Below are 26,233 nucleotides of genomic sequence, written 5' to 3'. Positions count from 1 at the left end.
TAGAATCGACTTCCCTTCTTCCACTCACGAAATTGCCACCGTTTCAACATAATTAATACGAAGGTATGTCCCACTGATTAATCAGTCACGCTTTATTTTCCTTTGTCACGAATCGCAAAGGTAAACGAAAGAGGGCCGTGTTAACGAAATTAAAATGAATTCGACCATCGTGTCCCCCTAACTCCTTCCTGTCCTCCAACCCTCCGAACGTTGCCAACACTTGAAAAATACTCGATGACAAAGGTCTAAAAAAGGTATGGAAATTAATATCTAAAAGACGGTGGCTTTTCTCACAAAGCTGGATAGAATGTAATTTTTAAAGCGTATAGTTTTTCTTTTAATGAAAAATAAATTCGTTAAAATGTTTATTCATGTAACAAGTAGATAGCAAGATGTTTTATTGCAATAGTTTTTATTTATTTGACCAATTACTATAATATATTCAAGATTAAAATAATTTAAATTACGTATGTAATTAATAATTTCATCATCTTCAACACTTTCAACACTTCGTTCAACAATTTATTTCAACGATCGACATTTCACGTTGATTCACTTTTCACAAAGAAGAAAACAAACACGTTATGCTTAACCGTTATAATCAAATTATTTTGCGAAAAAATAAAATATTCATTCAGGATCGAGTACATTTTATTTAATAACGAATAAAAAAAAAACGAATATTTACTCCAATTAAATTGAAAAAAATAAAAATTTATCGAAAATAAAAATGTTCACAAATGGGATGTTATTTGGAAAATCGTTAAAATTAACCAATGCATTATACGATAGATAATTATTATGAAAAAAATTAATTTCTATACGTGTACGTGACAATTTTATTAATTAATTTTACATCATACCCATTCTCCTTTTACCTATAATTTCATAAGTTTCTACACTCTTTAACAGTTGAACGAATTTCGGTGTTAAAAGGGAAAAAGTGCGATCCCGTGTTTATTCCAAATTAAAATCTGGCGCGAACCCTTCCTTATCCACCGAGCGCGCGGCCAATTAAATTTAAAGCGCGCGCTTTCCGCGGCTGACAGTAATTCCGCCTCTTAAACTTTCTCGACGAACCAGGCCTGCCAACCAACGCAACGAGTGCTTGTTAAAGTCTTTCCAGTCGACTCGCGCGCGCGCGCGCGAATCGCAAATTACGCTTTTATTTCGCGTATGTTTAGTTAATGAGCGAGGGGTGAAACACGGAGAAACTGGGGGAGGGCGGTTTTAACTTTTTTAACGAACAACTGGAGAACGCGGCGGGCGTGCTCGAGGCAAATCGAGCGACGCTCTTTGCACAATACTTCTTCCTCTTTTTTTATCATTATTATTCCTATTATTTTTCGCATTATCGAAACGATGCCATGCCCCTTTGACTTGGAAACTTTATCATCTTGGCCTCTGGTTTTTGAGGTTAGGTTACGCCGTTTTGAATTTTTTTCTTTTCTATAACAAGTCATAGGGTAACGATGGAAATGAAAAGTAAAGCACGCGAGCAAGTTATAGCTTGGATATTACGAGTATTAAATATCGCGTTGCATACATTGATCGCTTATCAAAAAGTAAGGTTATGGCTCGGTGGAAGTCCGTAAGTGCTTCAATTATCGTGTTGGTCTGTTTGCTTATCGTAAAGTGAGGTTATGTTTCTGGAAACGAAGTAATTGGCCCATCATAGATGGAAACTATCAATCTAACCAATTATGAGGATTCAATATCGAGCAAAACTCTATCTATTTTTTAAATTAACTTTTCCCCAACGGTACAAAGGGAACTAAAACGTTAATTAAAATTTTTTAAATTAGAACAAACGCGAAACGGACGAGTTGAAAAATTCGTTAGCTTCGGTTTAGGCAAGACACGAGCATTTCGTTCCAGTCCGGAGACATTGGTTGCAAGAACAAAGGTTTGAAAACGCTGCTCTCTCTCTCTCTCTCGACAATCGAACAAGAAGTCAGGTCAGGGAAAGAGGAGGCGCAACAACAATCGTTCGACTTTTCAAAACTCCTTCAGGCTAAAGATCCCCTCCATGATTCGTCCTACTTTTTCCCCAAGATCCCGTAATCGGACATTTTCGAAACGACGACGTGATTCTTTGGACAAATAAGCGGGACGATCTCGAAACTTTTCTCTTCTTCCTCTTTCGCAAACGTCTCGTTTTCAAACAGTTTCCCCTAATGTATCAGACAGTGATCAAGAGGGAGTCTGAATTCGTTTAGTTGCAGGCAAGCCCTTTCTCGATTCTTGCGTCATTGTCTAACGTCGTACCGCTTTCTATCCTTTTTCTACACGAGGTGACCCACATACATTTACTGTGGCTCCGCCAGTTGCCTCTGGTCCGAATGCAGCCTGCAGCCAACCGATGTGACGCTATGCAGATTAAAATCCGATAAAAAAGGAGGGAAAAAGGAGTGAGAAGGAGATAGGGAGAAGGGCCCGAGGGATTTTGACAAATCGTCGAAAAATGCGGACGCGAGACAGCAGAGCGTTCTGTTCTTTTTTCTTTTTTTTTTCGTCATATACAGGGTGTTCGAACGAAATGGGATTGGAAAATTTAAAGGCAAGTGTTTTGTAGAAGTGAGACAGTCTCATCTGATAGAGATAAAGATGGAATAATAGGAAAATAACGTTAATGAGATTGATCGGAGACACGTTTAATAGATATTCCAATCCACATATACGAGAAATGTGTATTAAATTATGAATTATGCATGATTTTTAATTTTTTAGAGGCGCGGGTAGCGGAAAATAAAGGTCAAAAGTTTGGAACACGTTCGATATTAAAATCCAAGCCAATTCGACTTGGTCCTACGATATTTAATCCGTCTTTACTCTCGGATTTCACCAAATTTTGCTCTTTGTTTGTGTAACGTGTCACGCTTTATATTCCCTATTCATCTCGTACGAACATCCTATACGACAGATCCACTCCTCTCCTTTCCCCTTCTGGATTTGGCTCGAGTGCCAAACTCCACCTGCCAACGCTGTTCCTTTCTCTTCGTCCTCCATATAGGTCGCTTCAAATTCGTTTGTCCCCCGAATAATCATAGCCGGGTCGGTGTTTTGTGGTCGAACAATGGGCGGCACAGTGTATTTGGAACCGGTTTTCAACTGGTATTGAAATCATTCTTAAATCGGTCAGTCTTGATGTAGAAAAATTAAAATTTTTCCTTCTCAAAACGATTCATTTGTTTATGCAGAGAGCATCACAAAATTCGATTAATATATACGTATTTTTTCTGACTTGGCAGCGTCGACAAAGAATTTGTACCATTGGAATCTTTAAAAGAAAAATCACGAACTATTATACGCAAAATTTCACTCGTCGAATAAACGAGAGATCGTATCGTTTGAGCAAACCAGTACCGTGCTTTTCGCCTAACCCATTTTTTATCCGGATCCATATTTACTATCCCGGTCTGTCCACCCCCTCCACTCGTTTCCCCTTTCCGCGAAGCGCATCACTTACGACCACAGTCGAAGGATCAAAGTGTCGTTGGCGGGTTTGGAGAGAAAAAAAAAAAAGAGGTTGGTATCCGTCTATGAGCCATGAGTTGGGGTGAATAGAATTATCAGGAAACTTCGTTGCGCGATCCTGGACCGGGGTAAAAGCGCCCTTCGAACGAGCACGTCGCTTCAAAGCAGACCCCTTCCCCTCCTTCCTCGATTCGAGATTCAACGACTTTCGTGAGAATCCTTCCCGTCGAAATTTTGAGCTTTGAGAGTTTTTTTTTTTTTTTTGAGTGCGTAAACAAATGGCAAGTTTATTCGTATCCCTCTTTATCCTCGAGGGAATTCTTTCTGGGAAATTTTGAAAGTTGGACGCAATCATAAATCGTGAGGATCGAGTTAATTTCGCGTTAAGAATCGACGAAATATTTTGAATTATTAGAGAGAAGTGAATACGTATAATAGCCTGGGTAGTTATTGGTTACGTGGCGCTAGTATCGCCATATATCATTTACATGGCTCTTTGTCCAATAAATCTACGCAATTATTCGTAGTCTTTAATTTCTCTAAATAGTATTATTTCGAATAATTTCAATAACCTAAAGAAACCAGTTTTAAAATCGGTTTTAAAACGGTTTCTCGGCGAGTGCCTGTATAATCTGCGAAACGATAATGGATAAATATCTCCTCCCCCCACCCCATTATCACCAGTCCCAGAAAGTTCGATTCGTATTTCCATTGGAGGCGTATTAACGGGAGAGGCTGATGGAATCCAAGGAGCACTCGAGCATTTCTTTTCCATCGCAAACGAGGGAAGCGCCCCCCTCTTTCGAATTAGCAGAGCCATCGGTGTTTCGTCTCCCTCCCTCCCATCCACTCGTTTTCATAAACGGGACGACGAAAGTCGTTAACTTCTTCCTCGAGAATTATTCCTCGACCTTCCTCCATCGTCATCTTCGAGCTTTTTAATTACCGATCGGCATTCTAATTAATGAATGGATTTCCCCGGGAAATCGTTATCGATCAGCGCGAAACAACGGCTATTAGGAGGCCAGGGGCTATTCGTGGACAACAACGACATCTGGCGAAGGAGGAGTTAGAGACAAGGAAGGAAGGAAGAAGCGAGAGAGTGAGAGAGAAGGAGAAAGGCATCTTCCAACGTTCTTTCGGGATTGTACTTACTTTCTTTGTACTGGAGGACGTTCGAGTGCTTCTCGTGAATGACGACGCAACGGTAGCAGGATTTTCTGGAACAGAGAAACAGAGAGGGTCTCTCTTATTCAACCTTCTCGATTCGATATCGCTCGTTGGAATTAGAACGCTTTCTCTTCCGCTTTCTTTTTTCTTTCTTTCGGAGAGAAGCTCGTTGTTTTCGAATTTCGCTTCTCGTTAAGACGGCGTTGGCGGGAAGGAAGGGCGTCTTAACGAGGAGGGATTTTGGATGGGACAATTGACCGAATTAATACTCGCTTTCTTCGAGACGAGATTTTGGATCCGTGTATCATTTTGAACATCATCTTTAAACAGATGATACGACACATTTTATCATTATCTATCAATCATGCTCCACATATGGGATTAATTTTCGAAATATCTTCGAGAAACAAGCTTTTTCAGATTTTAATTATTTCGTTAATAAAAACAGGAATGCTGAACAGTATTATATTTATAACGTTAAATATTTCTTAAAACGCGTTTTTTCCCCTCCCTCTCCCTCCCCCTCCTCCCCCTCCTTTTTATCTCGAAAATCTCCACGTGAACTTCCTTCACGTGCACGAAGAAACAACTGCAACCCCCACCCTCCCCACCCCTCTTAATCCCTACCAGACGAAACTTTCGAACGTATTACACTCGAATCCCCCGGACGTCGCCTCTTTCTAACGAGTTGACATTCCACGAAACTTCCGTTTCTGGATTTAACTTCGAGTCCCCGTGATTTTCGGCGTGACTCGCTCGATGATCGATCGAGCCCCCTCCGAAGTTTCGAATTCGCTTTTAACGCGATTGGTTAGGGTGGTTAGTGGTCCGTTTTCAGTATGGAATTTTTAGTACGAAATAATCCTTTGTATTATTATTATTATTGTATATACGAATTATTGCTACGATATTCGGCGAAAAGTAGATGTACTCACTGGTCGACCAGAAGGAATTTGTCGCCCTCGTTGTGCAGGCACCTGCCCTTGCTTGACAATTCATTCCTGGAGATCACGATCGGTTGTCTGACTCCACTTTGAAACCAGGTGCCCTCCCACTTTGGCGGAAACGTGCATTCTGAAACGAGAGGCAAGAAGAAACCAAAGTTACAAAGTTTTCGATATTCACAAAATTATATCGAGAGATATAATTGCATCTTGAAAAATTGCACACAAATGCACGACCGTTCATAGCTAAACGAATTGATCCATATAGATATATAGCAAGAAATACTAATATTTTATTATTTATAAAAGATATTCCTCTTTTGAACGAGAAGAAAGGAAGAAAAACGGAATATTCTCTTGGAATATTTGTGTATAATTCGAGACAAGTGGGGAGGAGCTCGAAGACAAAGGAGCAAGGAACCGTGGACGTGGAATCATCGAAAATAAGGGTTGAGCATAAGCATGGCGTCGAGATAGGAATTTCCCGGACGGGATAATCCTGGGGGGAAGGTGAAGCGAATTTCCGGGAACTAGAGCCATAGCTTGGAAAGGGAGCCGAGTTATCGACGATAATCGAAACCATGCCCGATGTCCCTCGTGCATCGTTCCTTTCCCTCGTCGCTGGATGGACCACCTGACTGCTCTGTGCTGCTGCACACTCGTATCGAGATCCGTAGATCCATTTTTCCTCGCGGATTCGATACGTGTATCCTTTGTACCGATTCGTTTGAGAGGAATTATAATAGTTTATCGGGTCAGGGCTCGATGGATCATTTTCTTCTTCGTGGAAATTGGAACGAATTGGAGAAAGAATTGGATCCTTGTGGATTGTGCGGTGGATATCGGCTTGGAATGTTTGCTGGCTAATCAGAATTTGTGATGGGGGTCTGGAATTTGAATTCGTGTATTGGATCATTTGAATCTGAGTAGAATATTCAAATTTGAATTTGAATATTCGATCATTCAGCTTTGAATCTAAGTAGAGCATTCAAATTCAGATCTGAGTAGAATATCCAATTTTGAATCTGAATATTTAGACTTGAATCTTGAATCTGAGTAGAATATCCAAATTTGAATCTGAATATTTGGAATTGAATATATTCGATCATTCAGGTTTGAATCTAAATAGAGCATTCAAATTTAAATCTGAGTAGAATATCCAATTTTGAATCTGAATAGAATATTTAAATTTGAATCTGAATATTTAGACTTGAATCTTGAATCTGAGTAGAATATCCAAATTTGAATCTGAATATTTGGAATTGAATATATTCGATCATTCAGGTTTGAATCTAAGTAGAGCATTCAAATTTAAATTTGAATAGAATATTTAAATTTGAATCTGAATATAGAGATTTGAATCTTGAATCTGAGTAGAATATCCAAATTTGAATCTGAATATTTGGAATTGAATATATTCGATCATTCAGGTTTGAATCTAAGTAGAGCATTCAAATTTAAATTTGAATAGAATATTTAAATTTGAATCTGAATATAGAGACTTGAATCTTGAATCTGAGTAGAATATCCAAATTTGAATCTGAATATTTGGAATTGAATATATTCGATCATTCAGGTTTGAATCTAAGTAGAACATTCAAATTTAAATTTGAATAGAATATTTAAATTTGAATCTGAATATAGAGATTTGAATCTTGAATCTGAGTAGAATATTCAAATTTAAATTCGAATATTCGAATATATTTGAGTTGAACTCGAATATTCGATCATTCAGATTTGAATTTGAATAGAATATCCAAATTTAAATGTTCGAATGTTTGGATTTGAATATTTAAGTTTAAGAATATTCGAATATTTGGACTTTTGTGGAAATTTAAGTATTCGATCATCCGATATTGAGTGCTCAAATATTCAGATTTGAATCCGAATACTTGAATACTCGAATAACCAGATTTGTATCTGAGAATCCGGATTCAAATTTTCTTTTTTCATTCCTTACATATAAAATTTCTCTTGCACTCATTTGAATTCACGACATTTGAATCAGACGCAAATAAAATAAATCTTTCAAAAGTATCCCATTCTCTATAAATTATCTAATCGTCGAATAAAAAAGAAAAAAAAAAGGCAAATATCAAAAATAAAATGCAGAAAATATCGATAAAACTGGAAAACAGATAAACAAGGGATGAAAAATATATAGCGAGTGAAGCATCAAAATTACTTTGAACGTTATTATTCGAATCGTTTGCATAGAAGATTGAAATTTTAAATAAATTTAATAATTAAATAGAATTAAATAGAAGCCGTGAATATAAAAGTGTTTATAGAAAATAATATTAGAAAATATCCAAGGTAATTCTTCAAATCAAAATAAGCCGAAAATCAAGAATAAGAAAATTCCATGTTCGATTTAGTTTTTAGTTATTGAAAATCACACTTGTAGATAATTCCATCTATTTTCAATTGTTAATAACTAAAAAACGAAGTCGAAAATAAAATTTTCTTGATTTTCGTCTTATTTTGTCCTAAAGAATCACCTCTCCAATTTTAGAACACATAATTTTCTCTTCTATTCATAATTTCATTATCTACAAAAATACATAATTAACACGATTACAAAGTATCCACAATTTGCAAATGGCACGATAATTCGAGTTTCAAAGAAAGAGGAAAAATTAACAAAATCTTATTGCTCGACAGAATGAAGTGAATGAATCTCGCAATAAAGCAAGGACTCTACAAACGAATCAATCCTCGTTGCCTTAATGAAATAAGTTAACCTCGGTTGATTCTACGTCATAATTACCTGGATTGAAAAAGAAAAAAAAAAAAAAAGGAAACCTCAAGGTATAAATAAATAAACGATGATGGGGGGTTGCGTGACTCTTAATGAAGGGTTAATTAGATTTCGTTCCGGGCCTGAACGAAGGGAGAAAAAGAAAAATATTATTCCAAGGTGGAAACGAATAGCAAGGACATTTTCCAGTCGCATCTTTAAGTAAAAGCTGCGTAAATAAAAGCTGTTATTGTCGTCACCCCGTCATCGTGCTGGAGTGTTGATTCATCTAATTGTGGAAATCGTTCTCGCCCCTCTCTCTCTCTCTCTCTCTCTCTTTCATGCTTCTGCTTCTATATCTGTTTATCCCTCTCTTTCTCTCTGCTTTCTTATCTATCTCTATTTCTCTCTCTCCCTCTTTCTCTCTTTGTTCCTCTTCGTTGTAAGATCGAGCTTGCTTGGAACGAGCAGCGACACTACGAGCAGAGAAAATAATCGAATTGGATGCTTCTTTGACGACACGTTCCTTCTCTCTCTCTCTCTCTCTCTCTTTCTCTCTTTCCCCTCATTTCATTTTTCCTCTTTTAATAGAGCGTTTCGTAACTCGTCCTCGGTCGATAAAGCAGTTGTCTCTTCGGTTTTAATACGAAATAAAAATATAAAAAATTTATTCCCCTCTTTTTTTTTGGGGGGGGGGGAGGGGGCCCACTTTCGCCCGGAGGGACGTTGATAGAATAATAAAACGCGAAGGAAACGTTTTAAGAGTTCCCGCCTGCCGTTACTTATCGTCAAAAGGGGACGCTGATATTGACGCCTGTCATTTTCGAAAGTTTTTTCAGCGAGCCACGCCTGGAAGGGGAGAGTACACCTTTCAGACTTTCGTTACACACCCGCCAAGTATTAAATCGTGTTTCGCGAAGGGGAAACAATTTTTCTTCTCATCTTTGACGGAATGCATTGGAATACATTAGAATAATATCTACAAGTTACTGGGTATTCGTTAATTTTATATAGTTTCATAGTTTTAAGCGTGAGATTATTGAATTATATCAGGTGTAATCATATAAATTTTATTACATATCATATAAATTGTTAATTTCATTAAATATACTTTTATTACATTTATTCAATATAAATTATTATATTGCCATTGGTCATCGCTTAATTTAAATTCCAAAATTTAGAAAAATCAAAATAAATTTTTAATCATTGATAATGACACAACGCAAAATACGTGTATCTTCCATATTGAATTCGACAACGCCATCTGGTAACTCTTAACTCAAGCAAACATAACCTCAAACAGATCTCTTCAATAACGATCAACGTATTACCGTACCATTCCGTACCATTTTTGTTCTTAAAAGTTCAATAACTACTACAATTTTTCGATTCAAGAATAAACAGGAATACGCCGTCACTGCCCCATCGAGAAAGAATTAAACCGCGAAGAAAAACGAGGACATTTATGCGCAATCCCAAGTTCTTATCGTTAACGGAAATCGAAAAGCCCTTCCAAGCGAGGGTGAGAGACGAGAGACGAGAGATAGAGAAACAGATCGAAACATGAAAAACAACAAGGAGAGAGAGAGAGAGGAAGAGAGAGAGAGAGAGAGAGAGAGAGAGGGAAGATTCGATTTCGTGGCAGAACGAGAAGAAAAGAGCCACCGCGAAATGTTCGCCCCCGTTTTTTTTCTCCCCTCTCGTTCCGTTCGAAGGAGACAGGGGTGGCTCGCACCCCTTCTGTCGGATGGGGTGAGATCCTGCATAGCTGGTGGTGCGAACTGTGATTACGGATTTCGAGTCTCGCCCGCGGATTTTACGAGTGAATCACGCGTGGGGCTCATCCCCCTCCCCTCTCCATCCACCCTCCATCCACCCTTTGAGCCTTTTCCGCATTGTCCGGTTTTCGCCGCCCGATTGAAAAACGAATCGTCGAACGATTGAGCCGTTTAGACAAACTTTTGATCGAACGATCGATTTGAGACCCGGTCGGTCAATCAGAGATCGAGGATTTCAAGCGTTCGTTTATATTAACGATCGGATCGAAAATAGAGTATAATTGATAGATTTGACGATGGAGTGACTCCTTTGCTCGATTAAATTTGAAAAAAACTGAAAAGCCGCGTTTGCATCAAGCATTCTTTTGGTCAAATTTTTAGGTTAGGATCGAAAAATCCTAACCTAAAAGTTGGTTGATATTAAAATTACCAAAGCAAATTGACTTTTTCAAATTCTTTGTTTCCTCGATCGTCAACAGCGTTTCTGAATTAATATCAGTTTTCGTTTAGATATCTATAAAAGTGTCAGTACCTTGTTCACGTTAAGTAACTTTCGGCCGAATTATCAATCCAATTCGAGACGACTTATCAATGGAGCTGGTACATTTTTAGAAGATCTGACAGTTCAACTACAAGATTATACTTATCGTTAAACGCAACTTTTATTGGGAATGTTATATTAGATTCGAAGTTGATCGAATCGCTTGACCGACTAAAAGTTGCCCAAATGCAAACGTAAACCAAATTTTGATCGAACAATCGTTTCAACTTAATACTATGTTTGCACAGTGGAACGAATTTGGGATCGATCAACCCAGTTGTTCGACCAAAAAATGCAAACGCTGCTTTATCGACCGAGCTAATGCTAAATTTTCCACATCACCTTACTTTTTTACTTTTCTTTTTTCTTTTTCTTTTTAAAGTAGAATATATCGACGTTCATTTTCAACGCGACGAACAGCGAAAGCTGGACAATATGAAAAGGGCTCATACTCCCTTCCTCTTTACAGCCACGTCGAAAAGCAGGAGAGGCAAGTCGCGGCATTCGAACCGCATGGAAATAAATAAATGCCTGGTGGTGGTTGGTGAGACGCCAGCCGAAAAGGGCGAAGGGGTGCAGGTAGTAGCTCCAGGGACCACCTGCTATCGATTTCAACCCCTCGAAACTCTGCACGATCCGACGAATAGGTCTTCTCTCTTTCTCTCCATTTTCTTTTCTTTCTCGATTATTCGATCTTTCTTTTTTTCTTTTTTTTTTTGTAAAAATACAAGATTTCAATTCAGCGATTTTCGATGGAGTTGTGGTGGATCATTTCGATGGAAAGGATGTAAATAATGTATTTACGATGATATCTTTGAAATGCAAAGGTATGGAAAAAAAAACAAAAAAAAAAAAATTTGCCTTTAATATTTCAAATAGTTTTTGATCTCGAAAGTGAGGTTAGAAAATCGCATATATTCAAATCCTAGAAATCCTACAATTATATAATATACGCAAAATTAAAAAAAATACACAAGATTCAAATTAACAATCGTACAAACGTATAAACAATAAAATACATCGACAAAATCTATTCTCTTTCACGTAGCGAACCGATTAAGAACCGAACATAACCTATACGCACCATATTCGTTCGAACAAAATTGAATAAACGTTCAATCGAGCCAGCAAAAACTCGATTTCTTCTCTTTCCGCGATTCTCGATCGAAAATTAAATCCATATCCTCCTCGGATATGGATTTCAATTTTCCAAAGAGATCAACCACTCCTCCGCTATGCGCTATTCTTCCGCGTGCGTATAGAAGAACACACTCGCGCCACCTACCTCCTCGAGGACAATAATGGGATCGCGAGGCTTTTGAGCGGCGCCACCCACGATTTCCCCGCGAGACAGATTTTTCCAACACCTCGAAGATTGATGGAAGATCGCGCGAACCTCGTCTTGATCAAGAAATCTCCGGCCGCGTGACTTTCTCGACGGCGGGGAGGGGAGGGGAAGGGAAGAGGAGGGTGTTGTATTTTGTCGTGGGCCATTTTTGGGGGTAAATTACAGCCACGCAGGAGTCGTTACGGGTGCTTGAATACCGGTGAAATGGATTGTGCCGGGGATAAAGAATGAAAAATTGCCGCCACCGTTGTATCGCGTGTATTGTGTCCAAAGGATTTTCTGACGAAAAATCCCGTTTTTCGTTAACGGCTGTGAGATTTCCCTCCCATGCTGAAAATACTGCTACCTATTATCCCTGATTAATCGGTCATTTATTTATTCCGTTTCGTAAGGGACGATCATATCGAGAATTTATTCACTTTTGGATTATTTCTTATAAATTAGGTCGTAGCCAAATACAAAAGAAACACGTCCAACTGTGAAAAATTCCATGCGTTTTGGCCAGAGTAATATCGTCAAATCATTCGAAGAAGCAAAGTCTCGTCTTTAATCCTCCAACACGAAAGGATCACACGGCAACAAATCAGAAGAATCCAGCGCGATCGTTACTTTTCGTTAAGCGACGGGAAAATTACGCCAAGTTTATTCCCACGAACGACGAGCCTTTTCCGCGACCTCCTTCTTCTTAGCAAGCTTCGCCTCGAGTAACGATCCCCCGGTGGCCGTGCGTCACCCCAGAATCGGGCCGCTTGCTCCAATGTTTGGGCGATGATAATGGGAGGGGGGGCATAGTAGCGGCAAGAATGGATGATTGGAGAAATAGGGCAGAGCTTCTGAACTTTCCACTCCTGTTGTGTCGTGTATCGCGACGACGATTAAGATCGACGAGATAAAATTGATGAAGGTGAGTCGGGAATGAAAATTGTGTCGGGAAATAACAGGAGTTGTTTTCGTCGGGAAGATGCAACAAAGAGGGGGAAGGACTCGTTGTGGAGAGATAGCTATTGCGAACGTCGATGAGGTTTAAGGCTCTCGTAAATCAAATAGGATTTAGGATCGGCTATGATTTGTATCTTTCTTTCCAGTAGGGTGAGAGAAAGAAATTTCTTTTTCCAGTAGTATTTTTTTTTTTTTTTATCGACTTATTAAACTTTTATTTGGGATTGATTGAATTCAAATTTTCAAATTTCAAATTCATATTTATTTCGCAGAATTGTAAATGTCTTCTTTCCTTTTTCATTATTTAATCCTTAATCCTCCAATTTTTTTTAATCGTTAAATTAAAAAGTTTATACAAGTTTTTTTTCGTCACGTACAAACGCGTGATACGGGGACAACGGCCTTCTCGAAGAAGGCCAGGCGTCATTTCATCGATAAATTGTTTTCAATATCACGTCAGGCGCACGGCATTATCGTTGCTCCACCGTGCAAACAATCATCAACGGCAACATCGTTAAGTCCGTAAGTTCGAGATCACAATGGCGGCCTGTCGCGCCTCCCAGAGGAGAGACAAAGACGGAAAGAGAGAGGGAGCCACTATCTGAATGGCTAGGAGAGATACGATCTCTCGGATGAATTCCCGTTCGTAGTAGGTATGACGAAGCTCTGCCTCCACTACTCCAGATCGAAATCGAGCCAATGGCAGAAATTTAACGCCGATATTGAAGTTTGAAAGAAGAGTGGCCATCGCGAAACACGAATGTACGACGTAATGAGAAGGAAAGTTTGCGAACATGGCTCCATCTGTCTGTTCCAATTATTATTTGAGAATGATTTAAAAGGGAGAAAAAGAAACGAAAATATCTATAATAGTGGTTGATTATCTCTTGTTCATCAATTTATAGAAAAAAAACTTTATACACGCTTTTGGGAATATTTTTGGTTAACCGATGCTTCGGATACTACTGACTGGGCGCTATTGTAATAAGCGAGAATTGTATCGGTAAATTTAGTTTTGTTAAATCTTCGTAATTGTCGATATGATCCTAATTTTTATTGTAGTATTGCCAATACTATGTTTCAATTTACAGTGTTACAATAAGTCACAAATATCGAGTGATTTGGTTATCCTTAAAAAAAGCAAGTAATTAGCTAGCTGATAAATGAAATGAGTTGATGGAATGATTTCTCTAGAAAGGAAACTAAATGATGTAAAATAGCAAGCTATCTGTTTTACTTTAAATCTATCAATCCCGATTAATTCATAATGAGAATTCATAATAGAGAAACCTGATCTCGATTTCAAGATAACCTTTCATGCATCGATGCATTCGTGAAACCAGGAGGATATCCTCTATTCGCGGTGCGACGAATTTTCGCTTCTAACGTTGGCACCGGTCGGAAGTGTCGGATCGTAGCACGTTTTCCACGCGACCGAGCTTCATTGAATTCGAACGGTGTCATCCAGTTGCGATGAGTGGGTACAGGCGTGGATAAATCGCGTGATTCGACAATGCGTCTCTAATCGATCGTAACAGATCCTCCGTTGATAAGATTAAATGTCGCCGGCCAGGAATTGTTGAACAGATTATAAATCGTTCGTTTCTGCTGCTGTTTGGTTTCCAAATTGATTGGATTATTTCTTTTACCTTTAAGAAGACACTTACAAGACATGCATAAAATGAAACGAATAGTTTTCTTTGGATATTTCTTACGATTGCAAATGAATCAAAGATGGATTAATCTGCTTTGCGGATGCACAAATATCGAAATATTGTAGTTTTGCGTGTACATAGCCTCGAATAATTTTGATTAACAAAATGGCAAAATGGAAAATCGCCTGGGAAAATACATATACGAATTAGGAGAAGAGGAGGAAGAACAGCTCGCGGGTGAATGAAGATTTAAAGGGAACGAATGAAATATTTGCCGATACGGATGTGGTTGGATGAGATTAAGTAGCTGGATCGTCTCCCAGTGGGGATAGCAGCGTTGATACGAAGGACCGAAACTTTGGCTATAAACCGTACCCTTGCCTAATATACGTCACTTATCAGGAGGAAAAATGGCGCGAGCCGCTCTCCTAGGGGGGCTGTTTCTAAAGGGCCGATTTGTAGAAAGAATTTTGTCTTACGTAAATTTCGTGTAAAAAATATAAAAGTACCTGAGAGGACACTTATCTGCATACGAGTCCCCGTGTTTCCCGAGTGTCTAACTCTTTTGATAAAGGACCAGGCCGTGGAATAAAGTTTTAAAATAGGACAAAGTGACAAAATATCTGTTGATTCCAGAGAGAGATCTCGCTATATCGTTCACAAGACTTTTTCAGATACTTTTTTCAGATAGTTGCAATAAATAGTTCGAGTATATTTTTTTTTCTTTCTTTTTTTTTTTTTTTTTTCGTCACGCGAAAACATTTGACGAAAAGGAATTAAAAAATATGAAATTTAACGTCAGAACGTTACGTGTTACGTACGGTAATACGTAAGTTTAAAAGCGTATATTTTACGGCTTACTTTGACGCCATGTTGGATTCATTATGGAATCAGCTGATTCGGTGGTATACCGACGGTAATGCAGGTTTCTAGTTTTTCATCTGAATTCCAAATGAGATATATTTAACCTCTAACTTAATTTATTTAAATTAAATTTAGTTGGATTTCATCCGAGGATTACCGAAGAATCCTGCGGGTTACTTTAATTTTACTTACTTCTAGAGTTTTATTAACTCTGGTTTATCCAAGAAATGTAAGCATGAATCAAAAATTAAATTGTACTTAAACGCTCGATTTTTCATACCATATCGTTTTCTTCTCGATTAATAAAACTAAAAAAAAAAAAAAAAAAAAAAAAAAAAATTTTCATTCGTCAGATTTTTCAGACAATTTTCGATTTCGAAAAATTTGGACAGTCTTCCTGCTCTCCCTCCTCCCCCCCTCTCCCCTCCCCCAAAAAAAACACTTTCCTGTAGCAACAAAGTATATAGCTGCAAACCCGTCCCCGGCTCCAATTAGTCCAGAATCTGGCTGGTGCCTCTTCGTCGGAACCAAACAATGGTCCAGTGCCAGTATCGGATCGAAACGTCACCTGTCCCCCTTTCGTGGGGCCGGGTGGTGGGACAAAAGCTCGTTTTCGTCGAAAACGGGCAACAACGGGGCTTGCTCGAAACACTCGTACAAGTAACTATTAACCATTACAACCGGCCCCACTCGTCGCCACTTTTATTCTCGGTCGACGTAGCGCGGGACAAGCGGAACAGAGGAGTGAGGGGGGAGGGAGCGGGGCACAGGGACACGCTTCAGAGGCGCCAGAGGGCGACACGAGAGACGGGCGACAGAACACAGAACCACGGCGCGCAACATTGTGTCGAAGCATCCCTTCTCGCTTCCTGTTTCCCTCGAAAGCGTTAACGAATTCGGCAATCAGCAGGTATCGATTTCGATCGGCCCACGCGATTCTACTCCACCCTTTACAGCGCTCGAATTCCCTTTTTTTTCCCTATTCCATCCTTTATCCTTCGATGGTGCCTCGACCACCATCAGGGTCTCTGTAACGCACTACTACTATGTTGATTTCGTGAAATCATGCGGTTACGTGACATTTTCGAAGTTGCTGGGTTCAGCGAGTGTCGCAAAGAATATTTTTGGCTCATAGAGGAATTTCTTTCTTTCTTTCTTTCTTTCTCTCTTTGTAAAAGAGTGTCCTGGGGATTTTTATCCGAGTTTTTTGCTTTCTCGGTTTCAGAAAATGATACGTGCAGGCGGAACGAGAAGACCGATGTTTTTTTGCGAATAAGCGAAACACGTTTTATCGGATTGACAATGCCGGAGAATGAAAATGCCGAGCGAAGCGTTTCCGCAAAAACGTCTTAAACGAAATCGATAAACAAGTATCGTTCTGCGAAAGTTTGATGAAAAAGGGAGTCGGTTTCGCGGGATAAATCACTCGGAAAGTGGAATAAAGTTTGGCTGAGAAGAGAGGTTAGGATCTGAAGGAAAGTCAATGGCGGAAGATAACCTAACTTTCTAAAACTCTAAAATTGACTGAGATTTAGAGTTTATTCCGATACTTTCGCGCGATTAACCGAATATTTCCGTGCGAAAAATTGTAACTACCAATCTTTATCCAATTTTTCTTTCCAAAACAAGTAATTTATTTATTCTTTTTGGCTTCTTTCTCGATTTTGCTCGCTCCAAAACTGGAAAAACAACTTTCGTTTCCATAATCGTATTAACAAACAAAATTCCTCTAAAAATTGGTCCAACTTGGCCACTAATTCCTCCCGATTCCTTCAGATTCATTCGCCCTCGAGGGACGACCTTTTCCAAGGGCGAACCGATTTCTTCGCAGCTGCGTCCTCTTCCACGTGACACACGCGATCCGTGGCGATCCATTATCTTTTTATCAGCGGGTCGAGTCTTGGGAGGGGCGGCAAGTGAATTATTGTCAGTCGAGAAGAATGGCGGCGTGGATCCGTGACAGTTTGACAGTCGTTGGCCGACGCAGACGCGGCTCTGGCTGCTGGAATAAGCGGAGAAGGGTGGAAAACCGCGACCAAGCCGCCACCCCCTTCTGCCGTTGCTCGCGCCGTCATTGACAGCTGTCAGCCGTCACCGGTGGAAAGTTTTACGAGGACGAAAGTTGATATTGCTGCGCCCGCAGCTTTGCTCCTCCTCTCCGCCGATTATTTACGCTTTCTTCTTCTCGATTTTGTTACAACTCTCTCTCTCTCTCTCTCTCTCTCGTTTATTTCTCTTAGTTTTGCTCTCTTTCTTGATTCTGTGCATTTATTCGCTGAGCTGCGATGGATCATAGGATAAAAACAGGTTGTTGGTTTTGATTGACAATTGTTTCTGGCAAAGTGGCTTGTGTATTAATGTAGTAGTGTTTTTATCGGTGTAATAAGTGACATTTCAATATATTTATTTTTTTTTTTATGCAGTAGATTTATAAATTGTTTTGATAAATGAATTTCGGTAATATAACGGAATTGAACAATCAAAGATCATCTATTACTCTACGAATTGAATAGAAAAATTATTGGCTTATTATCTTTGGGACCAATTCTGTATTACCTATTCAAACAAATGTGTTTTGGTTTGTTAATTTTTAAGAAATTGTTAAAATATATGATAAATATATTTTTATTATACTAATAAATATACTTGTCTTTATTCCTCTGGTAATTCGAGAAATCATCTTACCTCATCCCTCTTTTACATCCTTTTCCCACATCTCTTATCCCAATCCCAACTCCGCCAATTTTCTAATCATTCTCTCATTCCTCGCAATCTATTCTCCCCCACCCCTTCTAACAGACACCCTGCTCGCCCTTCGAGAACCTTCTTTCCCACACACGCAGGGATGATTCGATTTTCCATCCGAAAATTTCCGCAAAAATTGCGGCCGAGGATTAACTTCGTTTATCGGCCTCGTCCGGCCGATGGATCTCGTTGGACAGAGCGATCGATTCTGTTATTGGACGATAATAGATCCTAACGATTCCCACCCCCTCCACTTACGCCTCTCGAAATTAACGCACCACCCTTCTGCCGTTCGACTTTTCCATTTTGAAATCGATATGCGAATTCGAATTTGTCGATCTCAAAGTCGTATTGTGAAAAAAAAAAAATCTCGGAATCGTATTGTAGAAGACATTTTTGGAAGAATGCTTAAATATAAATCGTCAAGAATTTAAATATCGTAAATATTATTCAAACAAATCTTCGATTCTTAAATAACAATTGCAGAAGATTGGATATTTTTGAGGATGCTTAAATATAAATCGTCAAAAGTTTAAATGTCGTAAAAATTATTCGAATACAATTCTTATCGACAAATCTTAAATCGTAAATTGCAATTTATTTGTTAATCTCGAAGTCGTATTGGAGAAGATTATGAATATTTTCGAGGATGCTTAAATCGTCGAAATTATTCCAAAATTACATTCTTATCGGCAAATCTTCTCCTTATTCTTAAATCGTAATTGCAGAAGAATATTTTTTTGAGGATGCTTATAAATATAAATCAAAAATTTAAGTATCGTAAAAATTATTCGAATATAATTCTTATCGACAAATCTTAAATCGTAAATAGCAATTTAATTTCTCATTTTGAACAATTCTTATCGAGAAATCTTCGATTCTTAAATCGTAAATTGTGATTTATTTGTTTATTTTTCTCGTCGGATATCTTTAATACTCTCACCAACGGATCTTAAAGAAGTTGGAGAATTTTAGATAACGATCCCAGAGGAAAATTTTCACAACGAAATCGATACATTTCACGAGGAGGACAGATCGATCCTCGCCGGGGAGGTCGATAATCGCCGCTTCGATTTCCAAATGAAAAACGAGCGCGAAGATTGGAAAGGGTGAGGGACGGTAGGGGCGCGGGAAAAAAAATCGAAAATGCTCCCAACCGTTTTGGGGGTACGCTGCGTTCGTTCACGATGACGACGTCACGGATTGAAATGGTGCGTAAAATGGCCACTGCTCCCAAGGGCGAAATATTCCACGTCTCCAATTTTATTTCGTTCCCCACTCTCTCTCTCTCTCTCTCGCCCGTTTTTTTACCGCTTTCCCCCTCCTCTCGCGACACACGATGCGGCCAGAAAGCAACGAGAATAGTAAAAAAAAAAAAAAAAAAAAAAAAAAAAAAAAAAAAACGAAAAAGTGACTCGTAAGACAGGATATATATTTGTATCTTACTCTCCTTTAAAATAATCACCTTTCGAGATGGATTTCCCCAACTTTTGAAGAATAAAAAGAAACGTAGAATTTTTGCGTAGAAATAATAGTTTCATAGTTTCATCCCTAATATATATATATATATATATATTTGATGTATAAAAATTCGAATATCGCAATAGGGCGAAATATAGCGCATCGATCGATGAAAATGCAATCGTGACAGTTTCGTGGGCGGAAAAATTTGCTGGAAAGGGAGAGGATCGCGCCACCTTGAGAACATTTGTTATTCAGGGGGAAAACAGGGTTCTCAGGCGCAATAAGTGGGATCTCGGTTACGAGTGGTGGTTGGAATGGGGAGATAATACCGATGAAGTGGTGCTCCACCGAGAGGAGAAAGAAAGCTTCGTGTTTCTGTAGCCTGTAGGGTCGTTGAATCGCGACGCTCGACTCTCGGACGAGTTCTCGAACTCTGGATCATCGAAATATGAACGAAACTTTTAAAAATTGGAAAAGTCCAAGGAGAGAGAGAGAGAGAGATTCGAAAATATCGATATATGCGTTGTACAACGAGAGAGAAAAAAAAAAGAGAGCAACGTAGCGGAAGAAGCGAAAGTAGAGAAGCTGGATGATGAACAAAGGAGGCCAAAAAAAAAAAAGAGGGCTGGACGCTTTCATTCGCTGTACATAATTGATTGGCGCTTCAAAGGGCCCGAGAATAATCCCGGGCACGTTACAACGTTGATACGCTACTTTTTCATCCTCCACGGGAGCTTGCCACCGTCGATAAAAGTCCAGCATCGACGAACGTTGCCAATCGATCCGGATCGCAATGGCCGGCGATCTGACGTGCCGGCTGTTCTTCCACTTTTTCGCGTGTCATCCTCTGGGAGGGGGGAGGGCGAGAAAAAGAGAGAGAGCGAAACGATCCTTCAATGGGAGAGTTTCTATGATATGATTCTTTCTCTTCTCCACAGAGAATCGACCTTATCATTATTTAAGAATTATTATTAGGATCAATAGTTTCATAATTGAATCATCTTTCCAAGATCTAACTTTGCGCTAAAACACGAAAGAGATCAACCTTTTGCTCGAATCTAATCTGAATCTAATTTGATTCTCTTTCCTTTTTTTTTTTTTCGTTCAAATTGAAAGAAAGTCGAGAAAATGATCCGAATAATCAACTAATGCTTTCCAAAATTAAGTCGAGGTAATTAAGAAGAAGGGTTAGGATGGATTTAAAAGGAGAGGAGAAATCGTCGAAAATTACGATCGATCAAGGAGAGCAGTTATGGCGTGCCTTCGTTGAATCCTCCTCGGGGGCAGATGACGCAAGAAGAATTTTCATTATGCCGCAGCAAATACAATCGCTGCGGCAATCAGGTTGCTTCACCCTCGGTTTAAACTCGTTTCGAGGGTCAATAAAGGACCACTTCTCTCTCTCCCTCCCTCCCCCTCTCTCTTCGTCTCCCTTCGGTCGAGGCGAACAAGCACGACTCTTCACCGGCCATTTCGTGCCCTTTGCCGAGGTGAATCGCGAAACTTGTTTTCGTTAATGCCCCGACCCACTCGAATCTGTGTCTCACAAATTGAACGGTGGAGGCCGTAAAGAGCCATTGTGCCCAACGGTCACGTGGTTACGAATCTTATAATCCAATGCGCACCAAAACTTTTCGAGGACGTCGTTTGGCGGAAATTCACGAAATCTAACTTGTCCATGGGTCTATCATGGATGGATTTATCAGGCTGTGCTGTTTCTCTTTTTAGGCTGGTGATTATTTATTTTCAAAATGCTGATGAACAACATTATCATCGAGATTGGAAGAAACTTTATTCGTAACTTCGACTATTAAATTCCGCCCATCCAATCCCGTTAATCCAAACGGAACATTGGGATCCAAGCAATGATCCAAAAAATATCATACAATTCGATATTCCTGGATGATGGAAAATTGTTCACGATCGATCGCAACTCAAACCTCTCGCTACCTTTCTCCCGGTCAAAAGGTGTAAGTAGAGGGGAATCGGTTTAATACGATTCGCTCGAACGTTTGGCTAAGCGAACGTCATTAATTCCTCAAAATCAACCATTCTCCTTCCTATGTAAACAAATTGCAAATTTAACTGTTTTAAGCAGGGCGGCCGTATCGTGAGAAGCTGTTCAACTCTGACAAAACATATTTACCCGGTTCTGGTTAAATCTATACAATTAACACGGGCTTCCCCAACACACAAATGCCTCGACAATAGCAAACCCTGACGAGATATCCGCCCGTCGATTCGTTTCGCCCATTGTCTCCGTGACATTCGAACTCGCCTCGAACGTGGAACAATTTATCGCTTTGCGTTCTTCCGGCAAATTTGTTGGAAGGGAAAGGAAAGGTTAAAATTTTTATTATACAATACTCTTTCTCATTATGCGTTTACGAGATAATCGCACACAGAAATTTAAATTTCGAAGAAACTCCATCTTTCAAAAGATGGCGTCCACTCTCTGGAAAAAAAAAAAAAAAAAGAAACGAAACCTTCGTGACGCGCTTTCCGAGATAGATGGCGGCACGGTCGAGGTCCTGGCTGTGGCTCGCTCATCCGTTATTCATCCATCGAAATCAGTCCCCTTCTGTCTATACACCAAGCTCACGGAATCACCATAAAACGCGCGGTGAAAATCCGCGACACGAGGGGAAGACACTGCACAATTCATAGAGTTGCACGAGGAGGGGGGCGAGTAACGAGGAGCACGCGGAAACGGCTCGTGGAAAGAGGAGAAAATTGCGTTTCCGCGTCGCAGTGGATTTCCACGACCTTCTTTTCCCCTTTCCATCCCATTCCCAGTTCTCGCGGATTTTCGAGGAGGGACAACTTTTACTTTCGAGCACGTTCTCGCTTTTTTCTCTCGAACGTCGTTCGCTAAGAAAGAAACGACGAGTCATTGAACAGAGATTTTTTATTTTAATAATTCGGGGAATACGATGGGTTAAAGTTTTCTTGGAATATTTGTTTTCTTTCGAGCGAGATCGAAAGATTGTAATATCGATGAATATTAATCGTAAGGGGAGGGGAGGACTGACTCGACGAGTTTTCGTCGAGGAAATCGTGTAATTTCATTGCGCGATGAGAAGGAGCGATAAGGAATGGGATTGAGTCGTCCAAGCTTTCCCTTCTTACCTGGCCGCAAGATTTTCACGATACAGAATACAAATGAGGAATAAATTGCACCCTTCCATGTTTTTTCCCTCCAACGCTTATCTTCGATTTGCAAAATATTTTCCCCCATCAACTTCTCAGTGATTACTTACTTGCCAAGCACACTTTTGCGTGATTACATGTATATATATATATATATACACACGTATAAAGTGTTTTTAATATTTGTGAAACAAACCAGAAGATGACCAATTTTCGGTTCCACGAAAATTGTTCGAGCGATTTTTATCAAACGATCGACGGATTGAGACGTGTACTACTTTTTGCAAAATCGATCCTCCATATCTGAAAAAAATAAATAAATCGATACACAGGATCTATTTTTACGAATGGAAATTTTTCTAAAGGAAAAAAAGTCGGGAAAAATGTTTAAATTCCTCTCTCACTCGAAAGAGACTCGAACAGAAATGGCCAAGTTTTTCGCTCGCGAGCGAAACGGTAAGAATGGATTCGGTTATAGAATCGAGGGGAACAGCTCTCGAATTTATAACCGCGCACCAGAGAAAGGGGAATTCGACGATACAAGTAGCCGTGGATATAGAGACTTGGTGGAATTCCGATATCGCGGCCCTGTCACGCCAGACAATTCGAATCTATTGATTATGCTCCGCAGCCAGGAGCTTTAATCTGGCCCTGCGTCCCCCGTAAATATATCGCGGGGCTATATTTTACCTCTTACTTAACGTCCTTCCTCCTGGATTTATAACCGGGCTTCCTCGGAATGCGTCCAATTTTCAGCTTACCGAGGCAAACCGCCACCCCTAATTTCACTGCCTCCTTCCTTTTTTTTTTTTTTGTTTTTAAACATTGTGCGGGTGAACGGATATTTTCTATGTGTACAATACATGTTATTGATAGAGGTTAAGAAAGAAATTGATTCTTTGCAATTTTCCTTAAATTCATTGCTTCCTTTTTTTTTTTTTTTTTGTTAAACATTGTGTGGATAAATATTTTCTATATGTATATATGTATATATTATATCTTCCTTAATTTCATTGCTTCCTTTTATTTTGTTAAATATTGTGTGGATAAATGGATATTTTCTATGTATATGTTATTGATAGATTAAGAAAGAAATTGCAATTTGCAATTTTCAGCTTCACCAAAGCAACTTTCTTTAATTTTATTGCTTCCTTTTTTTTTTTTTTTTGTTAAACACTGTGTGGATAAATATTTTCTACGTGTATATATGTTATTGATAGAAATTGAAAAAGAAAAAGAAATTGATTCTTTCTAATTTTATTGTCTTCTTTTTTTTGTCAAACATTGTATGGATAATTATTTTCTACGCATATGTATATATTATTGATAAAAATTAAGAAACAAATTGATTTTAATTTATCAAAACAACTATCCTTAATTTTATTGCTTTCCTTTTTTGTTAAACATTGTATGGGTGAGAGGATATTCATTTTTATACATATAATATAGCAACTAAGAAACAAATTGATTCTTTATAATTTTCAGTTTAACAAGGAAATTCCTAGTTTTATTGTCTTCTTTTTCTTTGTCAAAAATTGTGTGGATAACTATTTTCTATGCATATGTATTATTGATAAAAATTAAAAAACCAATTAATTTTAATTTATCAAAACAACTATTCTTAATTTGTTAAACATTGTATGAGTGAGAGGATATTCATTTTTATACATATAACATAGCAATTAAGAAACTGATTCTTTATAATTTTTAGTTTAACAAGGAAATTCATAATTTTATTGTCTTCTTTTTCTTTGTCAAACATTGTATGGATAACTATTTTTCATGCATATATATATATATATATTATTGATAAAAATTAAGAAACAAATTGATTTTAATTTATCAAAGCAACTACTCTTAATTTTATTGCTTTTCTTTTTTAAATATTGTGTGAGTAAATAGATATTTTCTATATGTGTTATTGATAGAAGTTAAGAAAGAAATTGATTCTTTGCAATTTTTAATTTATCAAAGCAACTTTCTTTAATTTTATTGCTTTCTTTTTTTTAGAAAAAATATGTATATGTTTTTGATAAAAGTTAAAAAATAAAGTAATTCTTTGCAAAATCCTTAATAATCACTGCCTCTTCTTCTTGTTAACGTTGTGTGGATAAATGAGAAATAAATTAATTCTTTGCAATTTTTTTTTTACATCTTTATCCTTTGAATAGATTAGAATTAAAAATAATAATTGTATGTCATTAAGCAGCAAGTGTTTTCTTCTCGTAACTTGTCAAGGTAAATGTATTTTATCTTAAAAAATTTATCTAATATGAAATTTCTTAACGAGTTGTTTGTTTGAGCATCGATACATTAACGAGACAATTTTATATTATATTTACAAGATAATAATTGTTTTACTCGAAAAATTAACATATATTTTCCCAAAGTACTTGCCAATTTTTAATTTAAAGAATGAATAAAAATTTGAAATTGATCAAAGTTTAATTTGATTTGATAATTCCAGTGTTAAATTTGCATTAGACGAATGCAAAGATACTTCATATCATTACATGTTCATAAATTTATGTTTTACACGATTTTGTGATTGTATTGTGTAAAAAAATTAAGAAAAATTCCTTATCGTTTTTTTTTTCTTCCCTGTTAATTAATATCCAAGATATTTTACAATATCTTTACTTTTTTCACAATTAATCAAACGTTCAATCTTTCGTGAATATTTATATATTTATTCCAAGAAAAAAATTGACTCACACGAATCTGCTAAACTTTCATCATTTTGTATTCGAATATCTCCTCTCATAAAGAAATTTCGTCAAATTAACATGTGGACGAATTCATTTTCGCGTGCCTGCTATTTTAATTAGGCAAATATACTCCCGCCCATAAATATGTGAATACTTGCCGCTTTTAATGAACGACTGGCATAAAACCAGAGAATTATTATTATTATGAAATGATGTTTGTCTCTAAATTGTATTATAGACGTGTATTTAATAACATCTAATGGCATTAAATCGAGTAATTGAATTATTTAAATCCTTTGAATAATTAAAAGTTTGCACGTGTTTAGACTGCATCGTCAAATTATTTAGAGAGGGTTTGAAATTGAAAACAGAGGAATCGGGAACAAATCCAAAATCTAGAGAAATTGTTTGTCGAAAATATTACCTGTGGAATAATTTGAAAAAAAAAAAAAAAAAAAAAAAATTAATCCAACCATGATTGATAAAAATCTATCTAATTATAAAATCGAACGATATACGGAAGGAAAAGGCAATTATTACTTTTTTTTTTATCATCGATGATTGGTAAAAATATTGAATGCATTCTCAAAAAATCCTATCCTAAATTTATTATTATGTTTCACTATACTCGAAACATTTCCCACATTTTTCATAGGATTCGTATCGCAAGGATTTAAAAGGGAAGACTTTGGGGAGGAGGGAAAAAA

At 38.0% G+C, this 26,233-nt stretch overlaps 1 protein-coding gene across 6 annotated transcripts in view; it reads right to left on the bottom strand.

Moving 5' to 3' along the window:
- Window positions 1-26,233, bottom strand: part of LOC100870258 (uncharacterized) — a 304,187-nt gene that overhangs the window by 73,654 nt on the left and 204,300 nt on the right. For all 6 annotated transcript variants that reach the window (XM_086916167.1, XM_086916166.1, XM_086916168.1 and 3 more), the window contains 2 exons: window positions 5,583-5,721; window positions 4,633-4,697 (listed from right to left, as the gene is read on the bottom strand). In XM_086916167.1, coding sequence (XP_086772293.1) covers window positions 4,633-4,697; window positions 5,583-5,721 — 204 coding nt within the window. The remainder of the gene's footprint in view (window positions 1-4,632; window positions 4,698-5,582; window positions 5,722-26,233) is intronic.

The sequence above is a fragment of the Apis florea genome, unplaced genomic scaffold, assembly GCF_048593485.1.
Source record: "Apis florea isolate Af1SG1 unplaced genomic scaffold, ASM4859348v1 contig_37_pilon, whole genome shotgun sequence".
In the NCBI taxonomy this organism is placed as follows: Eukaryota; Metazoa; Arthropoda; class Insecta; order Hymenoptera; family Apidae; genus Apis; species Apis florea.
Note: the sequence above shows the minus strand (reverse complement) of the source record. Positions and strands in the feature narration are given on the sequence as shown.